Source organism: Alternaria arbusti, assembly GCF_024043155.1.
Source record: "Alternaria arbusti strain BMP 1465 chromosome Unknown scaffold_3, whole genome shotgun sequence".
NCBI classification, from domain to species: Eukaryota; Fungi; Ascomycota; class Dothideomycetes; order Pleosporales; family Pleosporaceae; genus Alternaria; species Alternaria arbusti.
This window is the reverse complement of record NW_026249943.1, coordinates 159,828-171,162: the sequence shown is the minus strand read 5'-3', so window position 1 is coordinate 171,162 and position 11,335 is coordinate 159,828. Positions and strand designations below refer to the sequence as shown.

The following is an 11,335-nucleotide window of genomic DNA, read 5'->3' as shown; positions in this document are numbered from 1 at the left end:
CGTTCCCGGCCCCAGTCCCTCATTGACTGATTGCCTCACTTGCGTAACCTTCCACATTCCCCCAAGACCCCCATGTGTCAACGTATCCATACCGCGCCGCGTAATCAATGGGTATCCGCACCTCGCCCATAACCAGGACAAACTGGCAATAGCCACCAGCCACACATTAGCTGCCGAATAACAAGACCGCCTATCCGATGATCCCGACTCTGCAAGACGACTGCGATGAGTGCATGCCCGACTATGCCCTGCACCGCAGCCCGATAACGGTCGCCATATCGGCGCTTCCCTTTATCGTCACCTTCCTCGTTGCTTCAGTGGCGGCGCAGAAGCTGTTCCCTGTCTTGTCAGGCAATGCGGATCGCAAAGCGCACCATGACGGCGCGCGATTGCCTGGGGTACCACAGCGCGAACGCCCCTCCATACTGAGCAGTCTACGCCCGAATGCGCGATCGCTCGCCAGCATTCTCTTCTCGACCAACTTCGCCCTTTCCGCCGTACTCGCCGAACTCATCCTCTGCGAAATCTCCAACACCGTCAATCGCGCCACACGAACGTTAGCGCTCAAGATCACCCTTCCTTCGCTGCTCTTCCTGCTTGTCGTCGCGACACCGGCGATTGAAATTCACTCGATCATATCGGGGACTGGGCTAAATATCGGTGGAGAACAGAAGAGTCGGCGACGAGCAGCATGGGTGTTGGAGCTGTGTGGGCTGGCGACATGGCTGGCAGGGTTTTGGTATCTTGGCCGTGGGCTGCTGGGCTCGTATTTGCATGAGGAGTCGTATGAACATGATCATACTTTCAGTGAAGGCTGTTTGGAGAGGATAGGCATTATTGGCATCAGCTTGATGGCTTCGCTAGCTGGGTTTGCTGCTATATCCGCGCTTTGGCATACATTTGGCGTTAAGTATCGTCCGGTAAGCTCATCGTCTCCCAGGGATATGAGTATTTGCCAGGTATACTAATTCTTCCTAGGTCACCGAATCAGACATCGGTCGCAAGCAGGCTGGCATACAGGCTACAAACGACATGCTCCTAACGAAGGAGAGCCGACTCCGTGCGGTCGAACGGAAACTTGCGGACAACCCTCAACAAGGCTTCATGGGCCGCGTAGTAGGATCGATTCGTGGAAATCCCGACATCCAGGAGCGGAACACTTTGCAGCTCGAAATACAAGGTCTCGAGACTATGCGCCATACACTCCAGAACTCCCTGACAGTTCTCCAAAACCGTCGGCAGAACCAACTGCGATCGCATACCGCAAATGGAAGGCTTTTCAACATCGTCTCATACGTCTTCGCCGTATATTGCGCATATCGCATCATCGCCACCACAGTCACAACTCTCCGCCGCTTCTCCTCACCAAACGCCAGCTTCGCAAGCAGCGACCCCATTAACAATGTCCTCGCCCTCCTAGCAAAACACTGGGACCCAACCATCGACCGCGTCGCCTGGAGCCGCACAATCTCCTTCCTTCTCTCCGGCGTCATGCTCCTCCTCTCTTTCAACAGCGTCCTGCAAACCTTCTACCTCTTCGCCCGCGTCGTCCCCGGTCTCCTCCACCACGCACGCACGAACTTCGCTCTCATCATTTCGCAGATCGCAGCGACTTATGTCATCAGCTCTGCACTGCTTCTTCGGAGTAACCTGCCGCCTGAGATGAAGAGCAAGATTGGTGATGCGTTGGGGGCGCCGCTTGAACCGGGGTTCACGGAGAGGTGGTTTGAGGGTTGGTTTTTGGCGGCGAGTGCGGCGACGGTGTTGGGACTTTGGGCGGGGAAGAGGTTGAAGGGTGGGGAGTGGGATGATGATTGTGAGGGGGGTGAGGGGGATGTTGAGATGGGGAAGAGGAGTACGTAGATGGATGTAGGGTTATGTTATGTATGCATTGATCACTGTCACCATATATCCCTCGTGAAAGTGCATCACCGTATACAGCCCATACATCATGTCGCTGAGACGTCTTACGTTGATAATCTTAACCATGACACGAAGCGTTATACAAGCTGGCTTTTGAACTTCTAATGTACATTGCAACTCATGACCGCAGAAAAGTAAGGGCCTGTAAGATTCCGGATTCTATTCGTTCAAAAGTGTGTATACATCACTCCAAACATCGTGTCATTCAATCAATAATACACCACAACGTTATAGTTAGCGAGAAGAAAGACAAGAAGTCCGGAATGCATACTGCAAGTACTTTGATAGTTCTGGATTCGTATCAAAGGTGTCGCTGTAGAGTGTCCAGCTTTCGTGTTGACGCGAGAGCTTGCTTAGGCATAGACCATAGTCTCTCATCAAGAATAAAAGGACCGATAAGAATTCCGATACAAGACCTGCATCTACAATCCACATCTTCGGCGCGTCCACCGATATCTGCGGACTAGCTCGGCGAATACCATCACCACTCAGCATCACAAAGAGACAGCGCCCAACGCGTTGAGTGATAGATAGCCACCGGGTATCGCTACATGAACGCCTGAGCCGCCCACCCGCGCTTGCTAAGCATGCATCACCTCTGGACCCGCAATAACGCGCCATGCGCGACTCGACCCGTTTGCTGGCACCGGCCATCTTTTGATTGAAGGTTGACGTCGATGTTGCCCGATGCAGGCGCGTTCGCGTTGTGACGTCAGGCCTGGTGGGGCAGGTGGTTCGCCCATGAAAACACATAGAGGGGGCCTTTCTCGAGACATCTTCATACACACCACTTCTCACAAGCTCTATTCTACAGGTATGTTTGATGGATGAGAGAGGGTTTGATGGGGCGTTGGCTAATTGACGAACAGACTACTAAGAAACCTACAAACCTGTACGTTGTACCTGAGCGGGTGATGGGAGAGGGAGCTGGCGACACGAGCTCCACGGCAGCGAGCGAGCACTCACTCAGCCATCGCACCACCTCCCTCCCTACCCATCCACTCCCCCAACATCCTCCCGCTCCTCACTAACACACCTGCCAGACATCCCAACCAACTCCAAACACAACCCCCCAAACCACAACCATGTCCGCCCCCAACGCCGGCCGCCAGTCCCCCGAGCCCGAGCGCCAATCCGGCGCGCAAGCCGGCCAGACGTCCGACAACGTCAACAGCCAAGGCGCAGGACCCAAGGAGGGTGCCGAGAAGGCGAGCGACAACACCAAGGACAGCCTGAGCAGCAACCCCCAGCACACGCTCGAGAAGCATGCTGAGGACACTACGAGCAAGAAGGTTTAAACAGGGCTTGGGTCAGGAGAAGTAGCGAAACGGACGTAGGACCTATGAGATACTGAGGCAGTCTGAGGATGAAATGAAATGAAATGAATACATGAACGATTATTGTCATGATATGATGTATTTGGATGTATCTGTGATTATGCTTCTACTCTGATCACGTGTGTGATGTCTGCCGATGAACTCTTTGTAGCAAAGATGTAGATTGGCTGCATTTCTCAAAGCCCACCTGCTTCTCTGACGCGCTGTTCTCTGCTTCCACGCTCGAACAGGATGCATAACTATGGAGTCGACATCTATATCATTGTGTTCATACGATGACTTTATCTCTGGAGTTGGCGACTTCACGTACTCTTCTAGAGAGAACTTGCGATGAATAATCGTGAGTGAAGCCTCCACGTTCCGCAGCCATTAGTCGCCAATTGCCCCGCCATACTAGCCTCACCTGCCGCGGTTCTCGTGATGCGACCCCGCCAACTGGCCACAACATCTTCCATCCTGAGAATCGCGATATCCCGCCGCTCCCCGCTCCCATCGCAGCATTTCCCAAGTACTAGGACGATAAATTCCAGCACTTTGCCATCAACACACAAACTCGGGCGCTTGGGTAAGCTTCACCGCACAACCACTCCGCCTCTGCATTTAAACTAACAGCCCTCAGTCTAGGGGTATGATTTGTAAGACACCACCAACAAACATCAAGATGTTGGAATATGACACTAACATCATCAAAGTCGCTTCGCATTATCAAATGTGCGTGCTTGTGAAAGGTCGTGGGTTCAATTCCCACAGCGTCCAGTACCTTCTTTTTTGCTGATTTTTGGTCATGGGATGGGGTATCAGGGGAAGGGAGGGAGGTGCGGAGTGAGAGATGTCGCTGACTGCACTTTTATTCCCTGATTCATTTTGCTGCTCCGCAACGACTCCAGCAGCGTTGTCTCCAAGGAACCTAGAGTTCTTGCGCATTGCAGTGATCACATCGTTCTAACTCTAGGCATACACACATTTCTAACATCGAAACGGCGTCTTACATACATATTTTCATACTGTGGCAGGCAATGCCAGCGTTATTCCAGTCTCTTTTCAACCCCAGGCACCAAAGAAGACATTCCACCCGCGAGTCACCCACTCTTCGGAAGTGATACCCACTGACTCTAGGCTGGGATTACTCCATGATTCCAACGGAGACGGCGGGCCGTCGCGCGATTTGCTATCAAGCTCCCGTCCTTCATCCGGCTCGGGCTCACACTGATGCGATTGAAGTAGCCGCCCGATGATGCGGTCATGGCGAGTTCGTAATAAAATATCCAATCTCTTGGGTAGATTATCCTGCAGGGACTTTAATCGAAGCTGTATCTGTAGGAACCAGCTTTCCATGAGATTCCTAGTAATCGCAACATGCTCGCAGATTTGATTTGCGAGATGGGTTGATTTCTTGCGCAAAAGCGACCATGTGCCTTCTTCACTGTTGCAAAGATCGGGGAACCTATCGGTCACCGATGTGTTCGCTGGCGGCGAGATTACTTGCACGTCTCTAGGAAGACTATGATCTTGGCCTTGCAAGTGTCAGCCAGATATCGCATCTTTCATCGACAACCATACCTCCATAGTCACGGTAGCCACTCCTTGCAAACTCCCGATCGAGTTTCTCCTTCGACTGTTCAACACCGTTGATCAAGACAGCACTGTCCTTTCCCTGGCGACGCCTCTCTTCCACCACGCGATTGATGAGACGCCATTCGTCTCTTGTGCGGTTCTTTCGTATGCCCCATATCTTGAGTTGGCGTTCGTATTGCGATTCGCTCGAGGCGCATTAGCTCGGCTCTGTATAGTGCAGTGCGTAATACTTCAGCTACTAACCTTGCATGGAGGCCATATGTTTTCATGGTCTCAGCGACCTTGCTCAGGGCCTTGCCTTGGTCTACGAACAACATCTTGATCCTGCATCGGTGTTGCTCCCACGTACTAGGCGATATCCGTGGCGCATAGGATTTGGCGTCTTTAGGCATTCCGGGAAAGCGATCAGAATATGGTAAGAATCGAGAGCTAAAGAAAAGTTGACCGAAACACTGAAGAGAGAAGGCTACACCTGTTAGCATAAATGTATTTCAGCGTTCCTGCTCACGAACTAATCAAACAAAACCTGGAATGCATCACCACGTAGGCGATACCGCTTTGAGAGTCTGCATATCATCCGCCAATCAGCAAAACCTGGAATTCGCAGTGGACTCGCGAGATCATGCAGGGGTCAGCAGCACACCCGTCGCCGGTGAAGACTCGACGAGGCGGTGCAAACAACCCGCGGCACAACCACCAATAAGGCAGAACCTGAATGTAGGCACAGTGGGTAGTCCCTGCCGTCTTGGGGACTGACCGTCACGAAGTGTACCGTGGTGTCAGCGTGCAGACCCAGTCTGTAGGTTGAGACCCGTGGACTGCATGCGCGCTCATAGCCAAGTGAAAACATGGAGTCATCGACGTAGAGGCTGAGAGGAGCTATCGGGCAAGGCTACCCGGGTGTCCCTGCGCGATCACGTGTACTGACGAAAACCTTTGGAAGCCATCCTCTTCTAGACACTTTCAGAACATGACTACGCGTGGCTACAACGCAGGTACGAATGGCAAGAATACCCGTCCACGTGATGAAGATGCAGGTATGCGTTGTTATGGGGCAGGTAAACATGCAAGTATGCACGATCACGTGTAGTTCCAATGTGATGCTATATCACAGGCCAATCACAGAAGGCGCCTGGTGAGCGGCGGCAGCTAGGGTGCTTAAAACGATCAATACAGCGGATCGTTGAGTCGGAACATATTAGCTACCGGGTGTGGACTGTGACGATTACCCTGAGTGTGGCTGAGTGGGGCACGTCAAACCACCAGCAGCCCTCTTTCGTTGCCCAGATGGGTGCTGTATGTAGGGGTGGGAGCGAGCATGTAGGGGTAGGAGCGAGCATGTAGGGGTAGGAGCGAGCATGTAGGGGTAGGAGCGAGCGTGTAGGGGTAGGAGCTTGCATGTAGGAGCGGGAGCGAGCCAATGGATTAGGGTAAAGTTGCTGCGACCAGCGCTCGGGGCAGCAATATGCTCTCTCGGTATTGCTTCCTGAGACGCCCCGAGTGCGACTGGCCAATGATAAGCCGTTGCTCGTGAAGAGTTGCCCAAACACCCCTCGTTCAGGGTGATCGGGGCATACGAGTTCTACGATGAATATCGGTCAGCATATTTTATCTAAAGCGCCTTGCCATGTTTCTCGAAAATTGCAACTTGAGCATAACGAAGCTTTCACACACGATTACATCCCTCATTTACAACATTTGTTGCGACTATCTTACCAAGCACAGGCCATACGTACTGGTCAGTTCCTGTCGCTCAGCCAATCAGGACCGCCATGTCTACCATATCCAACGAATCTATCATCGCTGTCGTCAGTCTGATTGCAACATGTCCGCCATCCTTAGTTCTTATCTGGCACCTGCTCAGGCGTAAAGGTCGCGTCCAAAGAGACTTCAATGGTTTGTTGACATGTGTTAACGATCACTACGTATCGCTGACAATTTCCTAGATGATGAGCTCTTCCATCCAGCTATCGATCGCAAGATCATCAAGCACGTCGACGATACTTTACTCAAACCCACTCCTACTTACCTCTCTCGACGATAACCATCACTCACCTCGCCGACATGAACTCGAGAATGATCCCATAAAGCTCTTCTCCGCCTTACGGTCAAAGCTCTACTTCTCTTATGCAAGGCATTAGAGACCAGCAAAAGCCTGAAAAGCAGTGGCGCCGAGCATGTCGAAGGACCGGAGGCAGTGTGAGGAGTCTTAGCTTAGAAGAGATGTTGTTGACGATGACGAAGAAGAGCGACGTATGATTGAGAACCATAGTAACAATGCCATCAGGCCGTTTACGATACATTCCAGTCTCTGTGAGCCTTTCGAATCATAGGATGACGCTCATTCGCTATGACCAGGCGATGTTCGCGATGCAATCTGATTGATTCCAACCTCGGAACTGCTTAGGACAGTGCGATCGCGTCACATGCGCCGGCAGCGGCAGTGGACGTCGATGCTGTACATGAGTCTGCGGCCGAAGTGCGCATGTTAATGGTGGACTAATTCCGATCAAAATACTGCAATTTGGACGCCGTTCAGCGTTGTTGTGATAGTAGGGTCGAGAGGGAAAGTGGTTGCGATGTGGGCCTGTTGACGACTGGCGCTGCACGGGTCGCTTCGGACATCTCAGCCTCGGCTCCACTTGCCTACCTGACATCTGGCGGCGTCCGTCGCGAATTCGAGCTGATAATTCACGAGCCTTCCTTTGCCTGTCTGCTCAGGTCAAGGATTCAAACGCATGGGGGAGACGTGGGCTGCACCTCCCTGCGTCATGAAAGAATGCAAGACGCAAAGGATTGGACGCGCCACTGCAGCGCCCTGCCACAAAAGACCGCAAGATGAGGGGGACGCAATGCGCAATCATCGAGCCGACCACTGCACCGCCATGCGTCCTAGACGAGCACGGAAGAACGCCCAGCGGACTTCTGGCGGATGCGGGTCTGCGCGCTCGTCCCGTCACTTTTAGCACTAGCACGAGCCTCCACGCTACTTACCCTCCACCAATCTAGTCCGCGGTGCAGATCTCTGCGATGCGTCCCTGTCGACGCTGAGTCTTATGGGTGTATCAACGCCGTGCAGATGCCCACGGTCGCTAGAACATATATCGGGCTAAGCCCGCTGCTTCTGAAACGTAGGTTCGAATGGAGAGTAGGGAACGGCCGGGAGGCCGCCCGTTCCTCATAGGCTCGCATCTTGCTAGAATCCAAGGTTGAGATCATTTCGCGCCTCGCAAGAAGGTAAACGACGACGGAGCTCAGCACGCATCCCAATACTTCAGGCAAGATGGACTGGGAGCTTATACACGTGTTAGACTGCTCAGCACACGTTTATAACATGCCAGCCCGCTGTCTCCTGTGGTTTTCTCCAGCCGCCAGGACGTATCTCAAGCAGCATATACAACGGCGTCGATCTCGTGCATCGATCGTGTCTATTCACATCGTCCGACCGCAACTTATATCTCATTCTTCGCATCCTCGCACGTGTAATAGAACATGTCGTCCTGGTCCAACGGGGACATAATCGCCATCGTTACCCTCATCACAACATGTCCTCCTTCGGTTGCACTGCTATGTCATTGGATCAAGCGATCTCGTCTTGAAAATAAAGGCGGTCAAACTGGTATGTACATATGACTGTAGTCTTGCAGTATATGATCCCGGCTGAACCACTCTAGATGCCGAGTTCGCCAGCAACCCAGCTCGGCCAAGCATCGGTGATCTCGTCGAGTGCCAGGTCGACTTCCTTGTACCTCGGCCTGGTCTTGCTCATGTACCTAAACGCCATTCGTTGATCTCTATTAGGTCATCAGAATGAAGCATGACTTCGTAAGTATCCCGGCCAGACTTGATGGTAGCTGTCTAATGATCGTAAATAGAGCACAACACTACTCGAGACTAAGACCCGGGCGGTTGGCTACCCTTAATCGCGAAGCGACGCAAGACAGCACAACGAATCGATTCTTACGAGCGAAGGTACATCGATACGGTGTCTTCCATTGAGACCGACTGCTCCCAGCGTTCGAGTCATTCGATGCGAGCCAACGGGTGTTGATACGAAAGAGGCGAACATTATAGAGAGGATTCAAGCCCCTGATTGAGGCATGTATGGGTAGACGCACGATAACAATCAAAATAGTCGTTTCCATTGCGTTCCTATTGATATCCTGATCAGTTAGTTCTTTAACATCCTTTGATTTTATTAACCTCTAGGAGCTCGCGAAGGGTTGATAGTACTTTGAGTGTATTCGAGAAGACCTGCTGATTGATTGATTGATTGATTGATATTGGTTTTACGCCTATATGTAACCTCCCAGGGGGCATTCCGGCGGGCACCGCCGAGGAGTTACAGTGCTGCCACACTGCCTCGTGGGCCTATTCAGGGTGAATTAAGTACATGTCGAAGGGAAGAGGAAGGCCTCCGGGTACCTCTCAAAAAGAAGACCTGCTGCGAGACTGAAATGATGAATTATGGCATTTGACACGCAGGGGTTGATACAATTCGACATAGTTGATTGCCTAGACATACTAGATCGTGACTTAACCTTTGTTGATTTATCCTATATACTACTAGTAACGATACTGCCTAGTGTATCCCTGCCTCCTAGCTGCTTACGATAGTGCGGCAGTTCTAACCGAAGACTAGTGAGCGTGCATATCGCACTGTAAACTTCCTTCTGTTCCCGAACCGTGATAATTAAGGTAAACGGAAATGAATAACATGTCCTGAATCTAATATCGTCTAGCGTTGTTATAATAGACATTTAAACTTGTAGAATATACAAGTAGTAATTCTAGCACTATAGGTAGCCCCGTTCTTAATGTATTAATATAATTCTAGTTTTATTTACTAAGGCGCTAGTCTAGAAGTAGATTTTTTCTTTCTATTACGCTACCTATCTATATAAATAGTAAATATTATAAAGCTATAAAATTAACCTATAACACTAGCTCTAACTACTTTAACTATCCTAAACTAGTTATATACTAAACCTAGTAAGTAGTATATTTACTAGGCTTACTTTCTACTACTATACTCTTTTTAAGAACTTTCTCTTAGAATCTATTAGCTACTACCTAGTAGTAAGTTAGAGAAGTAGCGCCTTAATTATAGCTACTTCTTACGTATAAAAGTAGAGATAACTTAGTACTATAATATTAAAAACTCTACTTTAAAGTATAAACTAATTATATACTATTATTAAGCTACTTAAATATATATAAAATTATTCTAGCTACCTTTATATTTTAATAGAGTAGCTACGCTTCTTTTATCTTTAATTTTTTAAGTATTACTTTAAAGAAAGTAAGTAGATAGTAGAAGATCTTATACTATAGTAAAAAATTAAGATATAGATATAAGAATAATACTATAAAAGCGTTAGAGAAGCTAAGAGATTAATAGATAATAAGCTAGGCGTTTATTATTATAATAATCTAGTTATTTATTATTATAATAGAAAGTTTAAGAAGAAGTAGTAAAAGACGCGTATTTTATAAACTTACTAGTTAAGCTTTAACTCTAGTTTTGTAGTATAAGCTATTATAAAACTTATTATACTAACTTATTATAATAACTTATTACGCATTTATTATAGAGTTATTTTTAGCTACTATAAGTGTGTATAGAGATAACTACTTTAGATAAACTTAGTAAACTACTATTACTAAATATCTTCTTCTCTTAATGTATACAACTAAAGTACGTAAAAAGACCCCTTAGGCTCGAGCGCGAAAGACAGAGAATACAGAGGTGGCCTCGTCGATAGATGCGCAAGTGCCCGTGTGGGGCGGGCCGCTTCGGCGATCCCCGCTCCACATCTGTCAGCGTACTTGCCACGACCCCAAAACGTTGGCCAATGTGCCTGGTGTTTTCTCGAGCTTACAACCTAGTATGATAGCGGATAAATGACGCAAAAGTAAACAACGAGATGGCAGCCGGGTCGTACGGCTACGTGAAAATACGCGCAACATCACGTTGCACGCGAGGGCACATGCTCTAGAGAGGTTAGTACTCGAGCCATGTCGTGTGAAAACACACCTTCCACTAATTCAATAGTGAACCGGGGGATAGGAGACATGGTTGTCGATATCACGACCGCAAGCTTCCAAGGCTGATTGCTCGACTCAGTAATTTATCGATGTGTCGGGGATTTCTGCACCGCCTTGCCCGGACGGCGAGACAAGTAGCGAGTAACGCTCTTTCAACAGGACTATCATGAGAGTTGGAGCAATAAAGAGCTGGGTCATGAAATGTCCTCGTGTCTAAGTACGTAGCCAACCCCGCTACGCTAACCTGAACATGCGACTGATACTAGTTAGACCGTGTCCCTCGCATTCGGAGTAAGCTGCATGTGCTGACGATGTGGCGCTATCTCTGCAGAGATGCCATGTCTTATCGACCCCGCACACTAGGTCTTTACCTCTGATTACCGGCAAGCAAAGTTACTGCACCAACTTTATCTCAGGCAACTAAGAAGTCACTCAAGGAATCGAGAACAACA

At 49.5% G+C, this 11,335-nt stretch overlaps 3 protein-coding genes across 3 annotated transcripts; 2 read left to right on the top strand and 1 right to left on the bottom strand.

Annotated features, from left to right (window-relative positions):
- Positions 1–197: 197 nt before the first annotated feature.
- J4E86_002670 (uncharacterized protein) lies at positions 198–1,863 on the top strand (the record flags this gene model as incomplete). Its single annotated transcript, XM_051443228.1, has 2 exons — positions 198–920; positions 979–1,863. 2 exons carry the CDS (start codon positions 198–200, stop codon positions 1,861–1,863), a joined length of 1,608 nt encoding a protein of 535 aa, XP_051304723.1.
- Positions 1,864–3,008: 1,145 nt separating this feature from the next.
- J4E86_002669 (uncharacterized protein) lies at positions 3,009–3,221 on the top strand (the record flags this gene model as incomplete). The annotated part of the gene is made up of 1 exon (XM_051443227.1): positions 3,009–3,221. One exon carries the CDS (start codon positions 3,009–3,011, stop codon positions 3,219–3,221), a length of 213 nt encoding a protein of 70 aa, XP_051304722.1.
- A 1,517-nt stretch (positions 3,222–4,738) lies between these two features.
- On the bottom strand, positions 4,739–5,227 carry J4E86_002668 (uncharacterized protein; the record flags this gene model as incomplete). The annotated part of the gene is made up of 3 exons (XM_051443226.1): positions 4,739–4,774; positions 4,816–5,020; positions 5,079–5,227. The coding sequence occupies 3 exons, from the start codon at positions 5,225–5,227 to the stop codon at positions 4,739–4,741; spliced, it is 390 nt and encodes a 129-aa protein (XP_051304721.1).
- Positions 5,228–11,335: the final 6,108 nt, after the last annotated feature.